Source organism: Vitis vinifera, chromosome 12 (assembly GCF_030704535.1).
Source record: "Vitis vinifera cultivar Pinot Noir 40024 chromosome 12, ASM3070453v1".
In the NCBI taxonomy this organism is placed as follows: domain Eukaryota; kingdom Viridiplantae; phylum Streptophyta; class Magnoliopsida; order Vitales; family Vitaceae; genus Vitis; species Vitis vinifera.
The window spans coordinates 15,894,720-15,916,029 of record NC_081816.1 but is presented as its reverse complement, the minus strand read 5'-3'; the positions used below and the strand labels follow the sequence as shown (position 1 = coordinate 15,916,029).

The following is a 21,310-nucleotide window of genomic DNA, read 5'->3' as shown; positions in this document are numbered from 1 at the left end:
ACCCTTCCTACTCCTTATAGCTTTGTTTTGGGGCAAATAACAATAGGGAAGATGATGATAACTAATGATCAAGAATTACCAAGAATCACTAGTATCGGGTAATAACCTATCGTATCATTCCCTAAACTAACTCACAAGGGTAGGATAAAAAAATGATAAATTGTCACCCAACCAATAATTAATCTCATTGTTATAATAATTTACCCATTGTCTCTATAGGTTTCCTAGCCCTTAGGTTTTCATGTTTCAAACCCTAAGTTGGCTCTTAGCCTCTCATGGGGGTGATGTCACATTCACAATCCATAATAGGGTAAAAAATTCATAATTTGAATCAAAAGAAACTAAAAACAATATATTTAATAAAGAATAAAAAGAAAACAAACCAAAGTTTTCGTCTTCTTCCAACTTCAATGTCAAACTCTCCGAAAAAAGATCCAAGATCCCCAAAACCTAAAATTAGGAGAGTTTATATATATTATCAATTACCTAACATGTGACAAAGTCTCATTGGCCACTTATTACAAAACAATTACCTAAAAATGAGTAAAATAATAATAAAATGGTGATTTCTAGTTATGTGGGGTCCACTTAGGGCGGATGGAGCGCCCTAGATGCAATTCCCGAGGTAGAGGAGGTGAAACATCAAATTGGCAGTGGGTGAATTCGAAATTGGTGTCATTTCGAAGTGGATTTCGAATTTATAAGTTGAATTTCGAAATCATTTCGAAATGACCCTTCACCTTGGTACAGTTGTCTTCAAATGACCATAACTTCTTCATTTCAGCTCCGATTTGTACACCGTTTAAACCTTGGATTCTTGACTTCTCGAGCTTCGAAATGATATATAGTATGTATAAAATGGACTCCGGAAAGTTCTCTAAATTTCTCCTTAAAGTTCTCTAAATTTCTCCTTAAAGTCAGAGTATATATTGCCATTAGATTTTTGAGTTCTAAATTTCCATGCAGCTAAATCTTGCTTCATGCCTCATTTCCCATGTTTTCTTGCCTTCTTTCTAACTCCGTAATGGTCATTTCTCATCTTCCAAACTCATGATATCCTTGTCTTGTCTTTCCTTATGGTCCATGAGTATTGACTCACTTATTTCCTCATTTAGCCCTTTTTTGATCTTTCAAAATCTAAAGTGATTCAACTTGCATCCTTTCCTTCCCTTGAACCTAAGATAAGTCTCCAAAGTGAAATTTAAACTCATGGCTAGGGTCTTAGCATCGATTTAGGTCAAGCTGGGTGATTTGAATGTCCTTTGGTGCACAAGTCATATCGAATATGTGTCATTAGAGCACATATTTTGGCTTCAATAAGATATACTATGACTATATTTCATTGAATTAATTAGACATTTAAAGTAATTACTACTCTCTTTGGGTTTCATATGGATAAGAGATGTAACAAACAAGTTATTAAGTTGAACAAAGGTATATGTAGTTGTAATAAGTGACAATCATTTGGCATCCCATGCTCACATGTGCTAACTGTTTCTGCTTATATGAGGATTAATAGTAGGCAATTTATTGAGAAATACTATAGGATGGATGCATATGCCAATAGTTATGCCTTAGAATTTAATCCCATTTCACATGAATCTTATTGATCGTATCCTGATTTTCCTATTGTCCACCTTGATCCCACTTTGATGAGGGATAAGGGGCATCCTAGATCATCAAGGATAAAGAATGAAATAGATTTGACGGAACCAAGCGTTAGGGTTTGATGTGGCTATAAAGGGGCATAATTGTTGCAATTGTCCTACAAGAAATGGAGAATAATCCTCCAGCCCCATTCCTTATGACAGTTGAAGTATAAAAGATTATCCATTTTTAAAATATGATGTTTTAGTGCAATGTCTTTAAATTCATATTCGAACTAATGTTAAGAATAATTAATGTCTATTTAATATATGCAAGTATTATCGCATAATGGATTTGAGACCATTGGATCTTACAGTTCTACATGGACAGGACACACAATGGTCTTCTCTAACATGGACAAGTGTTGATTCAAAGGAACCCTATTGTCAACATTGCAAGGCAATTTTCCATCACACTAGTGCACCATATGGACATATTATTCCATTACTATAGCAAGCAGGCTTCTATGGTGTTGCATGCTTAGGATTCATTTCCGATCATCAAGGATAAAGAATGAAATAGATTTGACGGAACCAAGCGTTAGGGTTTGATGTGGCTATAAAGGGGCATAATTGTTGCAATTGTCCTACAAGAAATGGAGAATAATCCTCCATCCCCATTCCTTATGACAGTTGAAGTATAAAAGATTATCCATTTTTAAAATATGATATTTTAGTGCAATGTCTTTAAATTCATATTCGAACTAATGTTAAGAATAATTAATGTCTATTTAATATATGCAAGTATTATCGCATAATGGATTTGAGACCATTGGATCCTACAGTTCTACATGGACAGGACACACAATGGTCTTCTCTAACATGGACAAGTGTTGATTCAAAGGAACCCTATTGTCAACATTGCAAGGCAATTTTCCATCACACTAGTGCACCATATGGACATATTATTCCATTACTATAGCAAGCAGGCTTCTATGGTGTTGCATGCTTAGGATTCATTTCCTTATATTGGAACCTTGTTACTGCATTTATCGAAAGATGGAGACTAGAGACTCATACTTTCCACTTACCTTAGGGAGAGTGCATAATTACACTACAAGACATTACCATTCTTTTTTAGCTACCAATAGATGCAGTAGTAGTTATTGGTACCACATGTCTAGATTGGATATATGTGTGTCATCTTTATTGAGGCTTATTATTAAGGACACATACATAGATAGGCAACGCCTTCATGTTTCATGGTTGGTTCAAAGCTTCCTTATTTTGATACTATATGTTGATGAGGAGTCTATTTGGCATTATACTGAGGCATATATTTTACATCACATTAGAGGTTTTCTTTTCTTTTCTTTTTTTCAGGAAAGTCTAGAGATAAGGTGCATCTTATGTTTTTACGCCTTCTAAAGGATTTTGAGGTTGCCGGTAGTTATAGTTAGGTAGTGTCTATTTACCTTGACTTTATCAACAATTGTGTCAAGCCTCTCAGATTGATACACATGATATATCTTATCTACTGTTTTTACTCTAGTTGTGGGTATGGGATAGGTTCCCATTTATTGCACCTCATTGTTTACAAATAGCTCCATATGATGACCAGTTGTCTCATCCATTAGCCATACAGTACATATGCATCATTACCATCAATTTACTATTATGGGGATATATAAACTTAAATTATAAATTTTATATATATATATATAGTTGGAGAGATGAGTTTCATACTACTTCGACATCCATGCACATCTTAGTTCAATATAGGCACTAGCTTGATCGACTTATGGTAGATCATGTGATAGAAGTTTGATTCTTTTCTTAAACTTTTTTCTCTAAACAAACTCCAAACCATTGATTATATTTAACCTTTCTTGACTATAGATTATATGACAAGCTTATGTTGATGACATGAATGTTGGAGTTCCCAATTATTGTACAGTTGAGAAAGACATATGGTGCATTATCTCACCTTTAATATGTTTTCACATAGTTAATTGGCATAGAATTGATCGGGTATTACAACAATTTGGATTTTGTCAAGGGATTCCTCAGTCATGTGACAATGAGTCAATCTTACATAAATGTGATTTAAGAGGTAGATATGATGTTGATTGGACTATTCGACATCGAGACTACATTCTATGTTGGGGCTCGAGGCACAAACATATGTTGGGGGCGTGATGGCTATAGGTCCATTGGGATATCATGATCCATAGATGGTGTGGTACCACTTCATTGCTCTTTGGTTTCTTACTCAGACTAGGTCCTTCCATGAGCTACTAGTAATTTGCATGTCTTATCTTTTTATTGAAATTTATTTGTTTTTTATAAGAATTTAACTTATCTCTTATTTGACTTACAGAGTCTAACATACATCATATATATGACATTGCACCTCCAAATGATATGCGTATTCACAGATTGTGCACTATTGTATTAGAGGTCATACATGAGATGGATTGCTTAGATGCTCTATTCAGTGTTGATGCCACTACGCGACTCTAGCCTCGATCAAGAGGTATACAAACTAAAGGACAAGGACCTCATAAAAAGGAGACTAGGCATACACCAGTTGTTATACATGCACCATCAACTAACATCAATCCACCACCTCATCAGTAGTTGATATCATCCACTCCTCCACCTTTGTAAGATCAGACTCAATTTAGTGTCATTATTGCTACACAACTCAAACATCGATCAAGAGGTGTACAAACCAAAGGAAGAGGGGCTCATGGGACGGAGACTAGGCATATATACCTATTCTTAGAGATGCACCATTGATTGTCATCAGCCCAACACCTATGGAGGTGTCATCCACCTCACTTGTAGTACCACATGTTGCATCATCACCACAACCATTAGAGGCTACATTGGTTGATGAGAAGTTAGTTCCTACAATAAATGATGATCAACAAGGACAGGAGGATTATTGTGGTTGAGGACATAGTAAGAGACGTGTTCATCAAGGACATGTGAGAGCACATGTCGGCCAATAGTGAAACATGCACATCATTGATGTCCACAATGAAAAAGGAAAGCTCCTTCTTGTTATACACATTAAGGATGTTACCATATACGACCTCTATGTTAGATATTGTTAATATTTTGCATGTTATTATTTTGGACAAATAGTAATAATGTATATTTATTACTTGCTATATTTTGGATTTAATAATTGTTGATTAACATAAGTTCTATAGTATTGTACCTATTTCAAAATTATTTTAGACAAAATAGTATTGCAACTATTTTAGAAGGCATGGACTTAATTGACATTTGGTTTACTCATTTTGATTAATATTGGATTGAAAGATCTAAATATTGATTATGATGATACGTGTGATAAAATTTAAATATTTAGTTGTATTAAGGATAAAACTAATTAAGAGATAGACTTTATTTTATTTTTTTAAAGTTGTCTCTTCAAACACAGCAATACACTTTTAATATAAATTTAATTTTATAAAATTATGAAAGATGTCTCTTGAAGAGACCACATTAAGTATAAATTCAATTTTTTTAATATGTATAATAAAAACAAAATTATGAAAATGTGTTTCTTGAAAAGACACGTTTCATACAAATTCATTTTTATGGAATTGTGAAAGGTGTCTCTTCATTTAATATAAATTCAATTTTGTAAAATTGTGAAAGTGGTCTCTTGAAGCACCTTTATAAATTCAATTTTTTTTTTCACTGTGTTACTCATACGAAAATTGTGGAAGGTGTTTCTTAAAAAAACATCTTTAATATAAATTTGATTTTATGGAATTGTGGAAAGGTATCTCTTGAAGAGAGACCTTCCGACATGGCAAAAAGTATCATAGATTTGTCAATATTTTTGTAACTACCAACTTTTAAGAATCTTTTTCAAACTAGCTATAGAAGTTAAAAAAAATCCTATGGAAATGACATGAAATGAAAAGTCATTGTGTATGGGGAATGGAATTGAATGGCTTAAACTAAAAAGTCACTATGACGAGAATGGAATGAATGGTATAAAAAAGTAACTACATGAATGGGGAATGAAGAGGACTAAATGGTAAGAACTGAAAAATCATTATGAATTGGGAATGAGACAAATGATGTGAACTGAAAAGTCACTATGAACAGAGAATGAACAACTGCTGGGAATGAACCAATATAAACAATGATATGAAGGGAATGGATAGGTTTTTCTAGGTTTTTTTAATTTTAATTAAATTAAACTTATTATACAATGGACGCATGTAATCAATTATGACTAAACATACTGCCACAAGCAACATTTTCAAGGCACAAACTTTTGTCCATGTCATGAGTTTCTGTAGTTGGGTAGGTTTTCTAAGTCAGTACCTGTTTTCTTCTTACCTGGTTGCTGCAGATTTTCCCATCCATGAAGTCTTATCAATTCTTAATTTCTTATATATGCAAGCTCAAGTACAAATTTGTTAAGTAAGATGTCACGGCACATAGTTGAAACATCTGGTATTGTAATTGGCTCTTACGTTTGATAAGAAGATTACAACACTCTAAGGTCCTACTCTATGCATGCTCCAACAATCAGCTGAATCAACTTCTAATTGGCACAGAATAACTATTGATTGATGCTGATGCAACATACCCAAGGTATTAGATTAGCATACAACCAAAGAAGAAAGGAAAAAAATGAACAGAAGAAAAGCTATATCAGTTTGAAATTAGTGATACATTGAAGTGGTTTTCACCTTGTACCCGCTCGTGCACTCATTGATGAATGGTAGTTGGTGCTTCTCTGTTTCCTATAAGAAGTATAAACATCATCGTATTGGCTCACTTCATTTGGATTAGCTGTGGCCCCAAGTCCCAACCGTGCTGAACCACTGGATCCTGGTTTCCGCTCCACACTTCCATCGGCATATGTCCCTGTTTCAGGATCCACCTGCAGGTTAGGAGGGGGAGGAATGCAAGCTCCTCCCTTGCGAACAGGAGAGTCTCTTTCATACTCATCATCTTCATCTTTTGAATCAGATGGTTCCATCGGTCCTTCAGAAGGATTGACCTCTCCAATCTCTTTAAAGAACTTTGATACTCTCTCAAGAATTTCAGATGGTGATACATTGGATGGAGGTATTACTGTTGGGATGTCCAAAGGGCTCATGGGGGAGTAGGGCACACCACTACCAATCTGCATCTTTCTTACCATTCCAGGAATAAGACCAGGTGGGAATAAGGGATATGGGGGCAATTTTTCACCAAGGCCAGCAGCTGTAGGCAAATGCAGTGCAGGTTGTTGGTTTGCTGGTTGAACAGAAGATGGTATGGGCATTGATCCTAGGAAAGGACCAGCAGGGACTGCATTCGGAAGAAATTGCTGTGTAGCCAAGGACGGTGGCATGGCTGCAAGGGAAGGCATTTGTTTATCAGGTTGTTCTTGCTCTAGTAAACTTGGCATAGAACATGGCTTTTCAGGCTGCCAATGCGGAATATTATGGTGTGCTGATTGTGGCAGTCCTGCATGAAGAGAACAGTGAGTAAACATTTCACTGCCATAAACTTAATTTTTTCTTTCATGCAAATCCAAAGAAGCATTACGTATTTATTGTATAAAATACCCAACAATCAGATAATCAGATTTCAACCCACTATTCTATATGTTGTGAATGAAATGTCAATGAGAGATGTGAGGTTGGTTTTGTAGGGGGGAGGATGGCACCACCTGAAACAGCTGAGGGATCCACAGGAACAGCAGATAACTCCTTATGAGGGCCTGAGAAAGAATTGCTTGGGGGTCCACCAATCATCTCACCTTCAAGCCCATAAATTGTATCATGATCATAAACTTCCTTGGAAGCCCAGAACTGTAGAATTTTCTGTAATCTTGATTGATTTTCCTCCTTGTTTTGAGGGTTGTGGTAAATCCTTGCAAGCATGGAACCTAAGACAGGTTTAAATGCTAGGGCCTCATTATCAAGTTCATGCGGATTGATCCGCCTTTGCAAGCTGCAAATTCCAGATGATAAAGATCAATTAAAATCCAAGGAAATTGCACAGCAGCATCAGAATGCAGCATATGTTTAGAAATCCTTTTTCTTTGAAAAAAAAAGTCATATATTTAAGCAGGAAAATTAATCTCCCAATGCTTGGACTACACAATTAAAATTCATTCTGACCCTGGGTCCAGGCCTCATAACCATATCATTTCAATCAGTCAATTTAGCAATCCTGCCTGAAAACATTGGAGAAGCATAAAAGAAAGCCCCCGGTTACAAAAAGTTTGTTTTCAAGCTTGGCTTGGTTGAATTTGAATTAAGGTCTACATCCCTGTTTCAACATGTTGTTTGTTCGGATCTAGTTCAGTTCAACCTTCTTCAAATTTTGGGCTTTTCAAGCTCCACATCTCTGTTTAAGCCTGGTGTTTGCTTATAGATATCTTGGATATGCAAATAGAGATAATATTAAATAGGGGTACCACATGTAAGCTGGAAGTTTACAGTGTTTGCTTATACTTGGTCAAGTTCAACCTTTTTCAAATTTTGGGTTTTCAAGCTCGGCTTGGATGGACTTGAGTTAAGCTCTAGTATCCCTGCTTAAGCATGGCACATTCAGACTTGTTTGAGCTCAACCTTGTTCATCGCTCTAACATGCATTTGTCCTCAAAAGCCAAAATTATCAAGCGAAAACATGCTTTATTGGTACAAGAGTGTGCGATCCAAGCTATCAAGTTAAAAAAAAGGAGGGGGGAGCAGGCATGGGCCATCAGGGGCTAACCACAAGTGAGTAGGAAATATAAGATTGTTTCGGGAAATGCAATCAGAACTATGATGAAATAGTGATCAGTGCAGGACTAGATGAGGTACCTGTCGAAAAGAATGTCATTGGCAAGGTAAATTATATGCAATTGTCTCTCAGAATCATCCACAGCAAAGACCCTATCTCTAAGTGCCTCAGCCAAAGCTGGTGCAAATGGAGACCTCTGCATAAACCAAATCTTGGCACCTTTAATGGATTCTTTGGTACCAGTGAGATTGTTCAGAACATTACTCAGCTCCATAGCAACATCAGATGGAAGTGGTCCAGACAGACCTTTGAAAGATTTGGATGAGGGGTCAAAATCTGGTCGACCATGTCCTAGGAAAGGCTGAGGATGTTGATGCTGTTGCTGCTGCTGGTCATAAAATGGTAGATATGGAGGTTGATGCATTTGAGGCGTGCCTAACATTGAAGCCGAAGCCCCAGCAGCAGCAGCTGGAGGAGCATTTAAAGATGGGTTCATCATGGGATTCATAGGAGAATGCATCATAGGTATAGAAGAGGGAGGGAAAGGAGAGTTGAAGGGGCCACCTGAGGAACGTGTAGATAACCAAAGCTTATATCGATAATAATTATGCCCCTCACCACCAAAGAGGAAACTGTATGCTGGGTTGTCTTGTTGTTTTTCACGGATCATGACTTCAAATTCTGGGCCATTCTTGGCCGCATACTCAACAAGTTTATCTATCCGCTTGTGAAGTTCAGGATCAGAAGGGGGGTTAGATGGGGGTGGGCCAGATTCAAAAGGACCATGAAAAGGTGAAGGAACAAGGTGAGAGGGTAAATGAGGAGGGAAACCAGATGGAGCCTGCTGTTGCTGCTGGAGATGCAGGAGGTGAGGATGAGGTGGAGGATGGGGATGGAGTTGTGGTTGTGGTGGCATGTGGCGATGGAAAGGATACTGTTGGAGAGAAGGATGTGGGGGTAGAAAAGGAGGACCATGCACTGATGGAGGGAACTGTTGGTGTTGTGGATGAAACCCAAAAGGTTGCTGCTGTTGAACATTAGCTGCTTGTTGCTGCTGCTGAGCAAATGCCATAGCAGCAGCATAATCATGAGCCTGTCGATCCATCGACCTTACTGTTAAATGCTTGAGGAAGATGCTACAACCTTTCCAAAACCCTTAATATACCTATAAAAAAACATTAGTTAGTGTAGCAAAAGGAATAGAGCAACATATTAATACAGTATCCTGATAAAGAATGACATTACCAGCAGCTGATACATTTCCTTAAAGTAATAGAAATCTTTTACAGTAAACTTTATTTTTTCAATAGGCAAGCAAAGAAATGTATTAATAGTGCACAGAAAAAGGGAGCACTCAAGTACACAGGAAATATACAGAAGGGCCAAAAGGTAAAGGACAAAAGAGGGAAACAGGAGGAAAGAAAAAAGACGCCCTCCCCTTGCTTAGAGTGTACCCAATCAACAAAGGGAAACAGGGGAAGACAAAAAAGACTCCCTCCCCTTGCTTAGAGCATACCCAATCAACAAAATCTAACATAAACATTAATGCCCCATCTAAATCCACTCCAACAAATCACACATAAAAATGATTTTGAGCACTTAATCTGATTGTTCTATATTGTCAAACAATCTTTGATTTCTCTCCTTCCAAATAGTCCAAAATACGCACAAAAAAAGGTTTCCAAGCTATCTTCCACTTTTTCTCAACAAAGAATTCATGTCAACTCAAAAGGATCGCACTTGCTATAAATGTGTCACCCAAGAAATTCCAAATAAGGAGAAGGCAAGCTGCCACAATTCATGCTTTGTCATAGTGCAGAAAGATGTGATCAATTGATTATTTTTCATCTTTGTACATAAAATATATATTCACTAATGTCCATCCTCTCCTTTTTTAACTCATTCAAAGTCAAAATGCTTTTCCAAGTTTCTTCCCAAGCAAAGAAACTCTTTAAGGTCTCTTTGGATCTGGGACATGAGGGAAGAGGAAAAAATAAGAAGAAATATCAATCTGTACTGTTTGTAACAGAAATAGGAAGGAAAGAAAATATGATGAAAAAAAATGGGAGAGAATTGTATATTTTGAAGCTACATTTTTGTAGGCAAATTAGAGATTTATTAGGTAGGCACTCATCCGATGAGGGTGCACACATCATGTATCCCTTTTCCTATATTGTGCTCTTTGTGGAAGAAAAAGAAATAGAGGAAATTTTGAAGGAAGGAAGGTATGTTTAGCTGATTGGTTGACCTCCACCAAAAAATTGGGTGGTTTTTCTTAGATATTGCATGAAAAGATATAGAGGGGATCAATTATTAGATTTCCATTTCCCACATGGAATACCATTGGTTCAAAGCCGATGTTTGGAAGACAGTTTTATTTCCATACATTTTGTGGGAAAAATTAGTGGACTATGCATACATCTTTTATAATGTTTACAATAAGATGGAGGGAAGCGAGGAATGGCAAAACTCCTTTAGACTAAAAAAAAACATGTGGCTTAAAGAGGAAGGCTTCAAAGACCTACTTAAAACTTGATGGATGGACTATAGGTTTAGAGCTTTTTTCAGCTATATCCCGGCCTCTAAAATTCAAAGCCTTGAAGATGGACTTAAAAGCTTAGAATAAAGAGGTCTTTAAGAATGCTTCAGTCAGGAAAGCAGAAGCCTTAAATTGTATTGGTTTTTAGGTTGCTCTTCTTGTTAAAGAGATTGAGGTTAGAGGGGTAACTGGAAGAATACAGCAAGCGGAAAAAGCTAGAAGAAACATCTTAGAAGCAAAATTTTAGAGACTATGGTTGAAGGGGGATGATAACAATACAAAATTTTCTCCCACAAAATGGCCAATGAGCACAGAAGAAGAAATGCCATGGCTAGAATAAGAGTGGATGGTGCTTGATAATATGAGCAAGAGGGGATTAAGGAGGTGGTTTCTAGTTCTTATCGTGAGCTTTTTGTTGAATTAGGGGATTAGAGATCTTGTATCAATGGGATTCCTTTGAACCCTTGGGGAGGGAGGAAATTGTGGTCATGGAGGTGCCCTGTTCAGAGGAGAAACTCTTTTCTGCTCTTTTTGCTTTGTGCTGGTAGAAAGCCACTGCAATGGATGGGCTCAGTATAGCCTTTTGGTATCACTATTGGGACTTTGTGAAAAGTAAAGTGGTGGGTTTATTTAGGGAATTCATGGAGCAAATAATTTTGTTTTTTGGTAAGAAGTTTAAATGGCATGTTCTTGGTCTTATTCCTTAGAAAAGGGGGAAGGGGGAAGGAGGAAAAAGAAAAAAAGCGGGAGAGGTGTCGGTTATTAGCAAAGTTGTTGGAACATAAGCTTAAAAAGGTTGTTGATAGGGTAGTAGACAAATTTTGGATGTAATGCTTATTGCAAAAGAGGTTATTAATTCAAGGCTAAAGAGATTTTTTAAATGTATGCTTATTGATTCAAGGTTGAAGAGCTTTTTCAAACGTGTTTGATGTAAGCTTAATATAAAGAAGGCCTATGACTATGTAAATTGGGGTTTCTTGCTTACAATTGTGGAAAAAAAGGGCTTTGGCTAGAAATGGGTTGGGTGGATTAAGTGGTGTATCTCAATGGTGAGGTTCTTGGTGCTCGTTAATGGACCCTTACTCTCCATAATTATTCATTTTTGTGATGAAGACTCTTAGTTGCCTTCTAAAGAGAGAAAAGGAATGGGGGTTTTATCTCAAGCTTTGTGGTGGGAGGAAGAGGTGGTGAGGGATGGAACTCTCACCTTTTGTTTCTCAATGAAAATTAACATTCATACTTACCCTAATTGGTCTTCTGTCATTCTCAAGAATAGTTGTTAAACTGCTTCTCCAGCAACCTATAAGGTACTCTGCCCACACAAACTCTTTCAATCTCCTAATTGTCCCCTGGATTCAATGAATGAAGACCACTTACAAGCAAAGTGCAATTCTTGCCAATGTAACTGGTAGATATTTTAAAATAAAAAGAAATTAAATAACAAAAAAAACTGGAAACAACTGAAACGTAGCTTCTTATTTTAACAATCCCGAAATAATGTGTAGATAAAATACTGATCTTATAAGACCATTTGACGAAACAGATATATATGGAAAAACTATTTTCTTATAGGCAAACAAGAGGATATATTAATAAAGAAAGAACCTGAAAAGAGCAAAGCAAGGTCAACTCCAAACAGGCAAGCAAAAAGGAAAAGGAAAACAAAAAAACACCCTCCCTCTCCTTATTTTGACCTCAACCAATTTATAAAGTCTATCATAGAGATATAATGATATGGAAAAAGCTAATGACAACGGAAGAATTAAAGGGAACAGAACAGTATAGCAAACAACTAAATCTGATGAAGACAAGATTGAGATTGAAACCTGGACGCTGTCAAAGCTCCAGTGGTTGAAGAGCTTCACAGTCAGCTCCTGAAGATTGGTAATTCCACCAGCAGCATCAGCTATATGAACTGCCATTCTCATCAGACCTAAAAAACCAAGGACAAAAAATTATCACAAATGATTCAGAAAAAAATAAAAATAAAAAATACATTTTACATTGATTTAGTATCCAGATGAGGTAACTCTCAACCATTCAGTTTGATATATTTTCTTGGCAAACAAACAGATGGTTTAAAGGTTCGCAAGGGAGCAAACATGTGATCATAGTCATTAAAAACCTATGATATACAACACAACACAATGCTATGATACATTTTTTTATGGAAATCAATATGTATTGCATTACGTATCTTAAGGGTACATTATAATATATATATATGGTACACAATATGATACATGATACACCAATACATATACCTTCAACTTTTTATAATTTTATGAAAAAACAAATTGAAAAAAAAAAAAAACTTAAAAGCATAATTATATTAATTGTTTAAAAAGGAGAGAGGTAAAATAATCCTGCATAAAACACTACATTCTTGTTGTCAAAGACCATATTGGAAGTTAAATGAATTATTCTTAAAATGAATATAGAGGATTTTCATTTGAATTTTGAAATTGAAAATGATGGTAATTGGTAAATAAAAACTTTTACTTTTTATATATATAATATTTTTTAAGAATGGACTTATGACAAACATTAAAAGTTAAAATTTTGGAAACGACTAGTGTTTTAAAATGCAATTGAGGCTTACACTTGGAGGTTCGCCTCAAGGCAAGGCTCTGCAAATTAGCCTTAGCCCTTGCTATAGCTTTAGTTAAGGTAACTGATGCTTAAGTCTAACCCTGTAAGAGGCTTATAGCTTTGAGGCTATAACCTCAAGGTTATTGAGAAGGCTATAGCCTTAGTTAGGGTAATTGAGGCTTATGTCTAACCATGTTGAGGCTCATATCTTTTAGGCCATAGCCTCAAGGTTGTTAAGGCTTAAGCCTCAAATATCCAAAAAGTTCTAAAGGGTTTCTAACTTTTAAGGCCTCTAGTATGCATTTTATAAGGGGCTTAAGCTTTACATTCAATGAGTTTGAATGGGTTCCATGCTTTTGTGGGCTTTTGGTATAGGTTTCATGAGTTTTATATTGGGTAATGACTTGGGTTAAACTTTTTATGAAATAAGGTTTAATTGATTTCCAATTAACCTTTTAAATGGATGGAAAAAGAGAGATTTGGACAAAAACAAAGGGTAATTGTTGACTATCTTAGTGGTTGAGCTCATACATAATCATTAAATCATTAATAAACAAGAAAAAATAACATTGCAATTGGTATATAAAGAAGAAGAATGGGTGTTACTAACATTAATGGGAAGGAAATATAGCAATTGGATATGATAATATTCCTTGGAGGCTCCCATTACTAATAGTGATAGTAGTGTTGAAAATTATTTGATGAATAGAGGTCTAAATTTGGAAGAAAGGAAAAGGAACTAAATTAGAAATTATTAAAAATGAAAAATAATTAGTTTTATTATAATGAAATTTATACCTTTTTATTATTTGATTTTCTTGTGACTTAATTACCTTTCTGATTTTTTGAGAATTTTTATTATTTATTTATTTAAGTTGGAGTCAGCACCTCATTCAATCTCCAAGGTTATGTCTCCCCTCATTTGAACAAAACACATCAAGATCATCTTTAACCTTTTAAAACATCGCAAAAGACATATAAAGACGCATATATAAACAACGCATAAGTACATATGCCTAGTTAAAATTTTGAACTAAAAATCATATATAAAAAGTTTGGTTTCATGGATTTAATTAACTTATGCCTTTAACTCATATTTTATTAAATTGAACTTTTCAAAACTCTAATATTCAATGTTTTCAAATGATTTTTTTTTTTTTTTTTGATAGATAAATTTTTGCCCCATTAGGTGTTGAACCTGGACCCTCCCACAAACCTTCCCCATCATGCCAAGCCTCAAGGGCTATGTTTTCAAATGATATGATGCAGTTAACTCTTTAAATCATATCATCTTCCATGAAATTAGTTAAATATTACTCTATACTTCATGCTTCCAATATACACACACACGCTACTCATTTTCACACAACAAAGAAAAACAAAAAAATGATACACAATATATTTTACAAGTTAACAACTAGGCCTATGATGGAAGGCTTGGAGCTTTGAGTGAAAGAAGAGAGTAAAACCCTAGTTTTCAGATGAAACCCTAGAATTAAAGGCATGCTTGGCCAGTCTCATGACACTTCCATTTTTTCACGTGCCAGTTGCATTTAGCATGATAATTTTAATTAACAAATGCATTACTGATAGTCAATACATCCAAATTTCAAATCAGATTAATTATTTCAAAATAGACTAATATACTCTTTTATATGCAGTTTATGCTAAAAATCGTTAAAATTTAAAAATAATAGAAAATAAAAAATTTCAATCTTCGGGCTCTAACAATACAAAATGAAATAAGCCAAAAAATGTTATAGAACTTTTGTGTCCTATATAGCATGTCTACATTGTTTTGGGTCTTCTACCTATACTAGTCCAGAATCTACTCATTCTGGATATATATAAAAAGTTATAAATTCCCATTGAAATTCCTTGCAAGAATTCAACTTGAAAGACGTGCATATAGGATTATTGGATTTCCTCTTTGACTATTAAGTCATCAGATATCTCCATGATCGTTTTCTCCAATCTACTTTGCTACCAATTAATATCTATTATGCTTTTAATTTTGCAGAGCCTTCTTTTGAATCACACAAACAAAAACAATAAATCAAGGATAAATCGAAATAGTAAAAAAATACCCAAAAAATAGTTCGGACAAACAAAAACCCAAAAAATACTACAGAAAATATCGTGCAAATCACCATAACAAATTCCACAAACACGAGTTCATAAACTACAACACGAATCTTATACCTAAATCCGAGACTACGAAACGATATTAAGATCGGAGCAGACACCAACCTGAAGTTCTACAGAGAGAACGATGCCGGAGGCAGGCGAAAGCAGAAATGAATCAAAAACCCTTGGAGTTTCAGTATTTGGGCCTAATTGGCTGGGCTCCAGTCATAGAATCGTTGGGCTGGACTTGGCTCTTTTCATTTGTTTTGGGTTATATTACTAACTCCAGACGCGTAAAGAAAACCCTCCATTTTTTTTATTTTTTTTTTATCATTCGCTAATTATAAAAAAAAAAAAAAAAACAACTTCAACTTTTATAAATAAGTTTTATCTTCATTCATTTAAAAATATTTTAAAATATATGCACTTTTTCATAAGTTGGATAATTATTTCCTAAATACCCTTTTACTTTATAATATTAAATAAAATTATCAAAAAAAAATAATTTATCATTTTAATATGATAAAAGCATCTTAAAAATAAATATGTTATAAAATTTTTATTACATAATATGAGATACAAATCATTTTAATTAGAAAAATTCTCCAAGATCCAATTCCCTAATTAATAATGATTTTTTATCTTGTATTATATAAATCCACTCATCTTCTCATTTTTTTTAATAAAATTGAATAAAAATATTGTTAGTTGACATTAACAATAAAAAAAGAAATTTTAAAAATTAAAAATACAATTAAAACTAAAATGCTTAAAAAATTAAACACAATTAAAACCAAAAAAATTAAAAATTAAATACAATTAAAACCAAAAAAGTTATAAATTAAAAAAAATAAAATATTGACTCTTGTTATATTTCCAACTCTTTCTCGAATCTATATTTTCTACTAGTATGGTTTAGCGAAGTAAAATTTAATGTTTTATTTTTATATTTGTAGCAAAGTTTTTTATTTTAATTGTATTTTTAATTTTAATTTTTTTTTATTTTATTGATCTCAAATTAGTTTTTACAATTTAAAAAATTGTCAATTGATGTTATTAACCTGATAAATAAAAGATCATTTTAGAGAATAATTATTTGACTTATGAAAAAATACATATATTTTAAAATATTTTTAAATAAATGAACATAAAACTAATTTATAAAAGTTGGGGTTCATTTTGTTGGGAAATCATTAAAGTGGCCCATGTTAACTAATTGTAAATTATTAGTTATCTTTTTCCATTAGCTCATTAAAGCGATCAATTAAGCATTTATTTATTTATCGTGCTTGAGCATCTCATTAAGTGTGGGCCTTAATGTGTAGATACCACTTGATTTTATTTTATTTTTATGATGAACCAAAAATAAAATAAAATAATATAACTAGGTTGAGGTCCTAGCCTAAACAAATTAGAGATTTTACTCATATTCCATCATTGAGTGAAATAGGATTTTTCTCTGTAGAGGAAAAAAAAAAGTTTAGACATGGAAGATTAAAACTGCATTCCACAACATCACATTGGATTTAGGTACACTTTCGATATATTTTTCTTAATGACCTAATATGATCTTAATTTTGGGATAAAACACATCATCTTGATTTTGGGTTATAACTTGATCTTGTTGTAGTTGGACTATTAATATGAGATTTTGAATAGGTTAACAAGAGTAAGTAGGGCACATGAGAAAATTTTTAGAAAAAGAAACTAATAGAGAGCTAGAGAAGAAGATACAAAGGCATATTTTGGGTTTTAGAGAGCAGAGAGGGCTTGCATTTAAGGGTCGAAGAACAACATAAGAAGAGCAAAGGAGGATGGTTTAGCTAGCTCACTAGTTTTGTTGGTTTTTGGAAGAGGACACAAGATGTTTGAAGCCCAGTAGAACCTTGTTGGAGATAAGCTCTCCCAAGTATGAAATGGATTCATTTGTTCATTTGGATTTTTATTGTTCTTTTATATTTCTTGTTGATATTTGAATATTATTGGCTTGCTTGGGAGTGGATAGTGAAGACTGAAGAATTTGAAGAAAAATATGAAGGAATTTGAAGACAAAATATGGAGGAACACATCAATTCATTCTGTGATACCTTCCTTTACAATGAATGAAAGCATAAATAAATAGCCTACGGATATGAGACAATTCCGGAATGGGAATTAAATAAACTACTCTTACATGGAAAGTGAATAAACTACTCTTACATGGAAAGTGAATAAACTACCTTGTTAGAATTATTCCTAAATCAATTATAATAAAGGTTGTACATTACACTAATTAGGGAAGTAAACAGAGGATGCTGGCTTGATTTCCAACACTCCCCCTCAAGCCGCGTTGTAGATGTTGATCATTCCAAGTTTTTCTGTCAGATCTTCGAAGTTAACTCGAGCAAGAGCTTTTGTGAGAATGTCAGCCGTTTGACAGTTTGTCGGAGTGTAGCTGACTTTGAAAACTCCTTCTTCAATCTTTTCCTTGATAAAGTGTCGATCTATCTCCACGTGCTTAGTTCGATCATGATGAACCGGATTCTTAGCGATACTGATGGCAGCTTGATTGTCGCAGTATAACACCATGGGATGCTTCAATGGAACCCGTAATTCTTCTAACAGCCTGTTCAACCAGATTCCCTCGCAGATACCTTGTGCCATAGCACGAAATTCTGCCTCAGCACTGCTACGGGCTACCACTGACTGTTTCTTGCTTCGCCATGTAACCAAGTTCCCCCAGACAAATGAACAATAGCCTGAAGTTGATCTCCGATCAGTCACTGAACCTGCCCAATCTGCATCTGAAAAAATTTCAATCTCTTTCTTTGTTGTTCTTTGAAAGAAGAGGCCCTTTCCTGGTGTCATCTTGAGGTATCTCAATATTCTGATCACAGCAGTCATGTGTTTTTCGGTTGGATTATTCATGAATTGACTTACCACACTAACGGAGAAGCCGATGTCTGGCCTTGTATGAGAAAGATAGATGAGTTTCCCCACAAGACGTTGATATCTTCCTTTATCAACTGGCGCACTTCCATCACTTTCTTCCAGTTTGACAGTTGTATCCATAGGTGTTTCTGTCGGCTTGCATCCTAGCATTCCTGTTTCATTCAATAAGTCCAGAACGTATTTGCGTTGTGAGACTGCTATACCTTTCTTTGACCTAGCAATCTCCATTCCGAGAAAGTACTTGAGGTTTCCAAGATCCTTGATCTCAAATTCCTTTGTCAGTAATTTTTTAAGTAAGTCAATTTTCTCTTCATGATCACCTGTCAAAATTATGTCGTCCACATATACAATGATAATTGCCAGTTTCCCTTCTGGGAAGTGTTTCACAAATAATGTGTGATCGGATTGACATTGAACGAATCCGTACCCTTTCACTACCTTAGTGAACCGTTCAAACCAGGCCCTGGGAGATTGTTTGAGACCATACAAGGATTTTCGGAGTCTGCAAACCTTGTTGAAATTTGATGTCATCTCAAGTCCAGCAGGAATGTCCATGTAAACTTCTTCCTCTAAGTCACCATTGAGGAATGCATTCTTCACATCAAGTTGGTGAAGCGACCAATCGAGATTAGCTGCCAAGGATAAAAGTACACGAACAGTATTGAGCTTGGCAACTGGAGCAAAAGTTTCTTGATAGTCAATGCCATAGGATTGGGTGAATCCTTTGGCGACCAACCGAGCCTTATACCTGTCCACATTACCATCTGCCTTGTACTTTACTGTGAAAATCCACTTACACCCAACTGGTTTCTTACCTCTTGGGAGGTCAGTAATTTCCCACGTACCATTCTTTTCCAGTGCCCGAACTTCCTCATCGACTGCCGCCTTCCACTTAGGATACTTGAAAGCTTCCTGAATATTCTGAGGAACTTGTATCTCTGTGATGCTAGAAGTGAATGCACGAAACGTAGGTGATAGCTTATCATAAGAAATAAAATTTCCAATGAGATGCTGAGTGCATGATCTAACTCCTTTCCTCCAAGCTATGGGCATATTAAGAATATCATTTTCTAACTCGGAATCAACAGTACCATCAGGAGCGTTGTTACCTGGAAGTTTGCTTGGATTAGGACCCGGTTCTGCCTCATGGGTTTGTTGAGAAAGTGCTCTTTCCTCCGTTTCCTCTTGGATGTGCTCCTTATCCCACAAGTCAACAATGGACTCGGGTTGATTAAATGACTCTGGAGGAATGTGATTTTCAGTGGTGATGGGTGACTCACTGAATGACTCAAGATCCCAAAATTGATATTCCTGAGTTGAATTCTCCCCCTGAATATCGTTTTTGGGATAGTAAGGCTGGGTTTCAAAAAAGATGACATCCATTGAATTGTAGAATTTTCTTGTGACCGGAGAGTAACACTTATACCCTTTTTTATTTGAAGAATACCCAAGAAAGATGCACTTGAGTGACCTAGGATCAAGTTTACTTCTATGTTGTTGATTGATATGAACAAAGACAGAGCACCCGAAAATTTTGGGTGGGACGGTGGAGATGAGACGAGTAGTCGGAAAGGATTTTAGGAGAGTTTGACAAGGTGTTTGGAATTTTAGTACCCTAGACGGCATCCTATTGATGAGGTAGGCTGCCGTAAGAACAGCTTGCCCCTAGAATAATTTTGGAACATTCATAGAGAACATTAGTGATCTAGCCACCTCTAACAAATGCATATTTTTCCTTTCAGCGATTCCGTTTTGTTGTGGGGTATCAACACATGAACTTAAGTGAACTATCCCTTCTTGTGCTAGAAATTCTCCTAGAATGGAGTTGAAATAATCCCTAGCATTATCAGACTTTAGAATTTGTATTTTTGACTGGAATTGGGTCTGAATCATATTTTTAAAATTTTTGAAAATTTGACTCGTTTCAGATTTTTCTTTCATGAGGAATACCCAAGTTAATCTAGTGTGATCATCTATGAATGAGACAAACCACCTAGTACCAGTTACATTTTTTATTCTTGACGGACCCCAGATATCGCTATGAATCATTGAGAATGGACTAGACTCTTTATAGGGTTGAATGGGAAAATGAGACCGGACTTGCTTTGATAATTGACAGATTTCACACTCAAAGGATTGTGGATTTTTATTAAATAATGAAGGAAATAAATGCTTGAGATACATAACATTTGGATGACCTAAGCGATAGTGCCACAACCTAATTGCACTATCGTTATTTTGACATGAAACCGAAAAAGAATTACTACCAACTGTCATTTGAGGTTGTTCTTGTGGATCGTGGCGCTCCTTAAGGATGTAGAGTCCAGAGCATTCCTCAACATTGCCAATCGTCTTTCCCGAATCCAAATCCTGAAATTCACAGTGAGTGGAGGAAAAATTAGTAATACACCTCTTTTCCTTAGTGAGTTTACTAATTGACAATAGATTACAGTCCAAGTTAGGAACAAGGAGAACAGAGTTGAGAGTAAGATCCCTTGATAGCACAACTAAACCAGTTCCGGCAACCTTTGATAGTGAACCATCTGCTATTCGGACTGTTAAATTATTTGGACATGAGCTATATGTATCAAAAATTGTCGCATCTCCCGTCATATGATCAGATGCTCCTGAGTCCACTATCCAAGGTTTTTTACGTTTCTTACCAGCAGTGAAGGCACTCAAAAAATTACCTTTGTGAGCCAAGGTTCCGGAACCAATGACCTGGTTGGAAGATGAGCCAGTTTGTGACTGTACTGACAAAAGAGGAGATAGTAGT

General features: G+C 35.3%; 1 protein-coding gene across 5 annotated transcripts; it reads right to left on the bottom strand.

Annotated features, from left to right (window-relative positions):
* Positions 1-6,059: 6,059 nt before the first annotated feature.
* LOC100253849 (uncharacterized) lies at positions 6,060-15,842 on the bottom strand. 5 transcript variants are annotated; one of them, XM_010659274.3, is made up of 6 exons: positions 15,727-15,836; positions 12,711-12,817; positions 8,910-9,510; positions 8,426-8,813; positions 7,285-7,568; positions 6,060-7,079 (listed from the first exon to the last, which is right to left on the bottom strand). In XM_010659274.3, the coding sequence occupies exons 3-6, from the start codon at positions 9,448-9,450 to the stop codon at positions 6,310-6,312; spliced, it is 1,983 nt and encodes a 660-aa protein (XP_010657576.1). In that variant the 5' UTR covers positions 9,451-9,510; positions 12,711-12,817; positions 15,727-15,836; the 3' UTR covers positions 6,060-6,309. The 5 variants fall into 5 exon arrangements, with proteins under 5 accessions (XP_010657576.1, XP_059597161.1, XP_010657574.1 ...); XM_059741178.1 differs by having other exon boundaries at positions 15,679-15,778; XM_010659272.3 differs by having other exon boundaries at positions 8,426-9,510; positions 15,727-15,842.
* Between the last annotated feature and the right edge of the window lie 5,468 nt (positions 15,843-21,310).

Coding starts and splice junctions, on each gene's coding strand:
- LOC100253849 (XM_010659272.3), bottom strand. CDS start 9,450: ATGGATCGACAGGCTCATGATTATGCTGCTGCTATGGCATTTGCTCAG. Junction 7,569..8,425: donor AATGACATTCTTTTCGACAG/GTACCTCATCTA, acceptor TGGAATTTGCAG/CTTGCAAAGGCGGATCAATC. Junction 7,080..7,284: donor GGATCCCTCAGCTGTTTCAG/GTGGTGCCATCC, acceptor CTCTTCATGCAG/GACTGCCACAATCAGCACAC.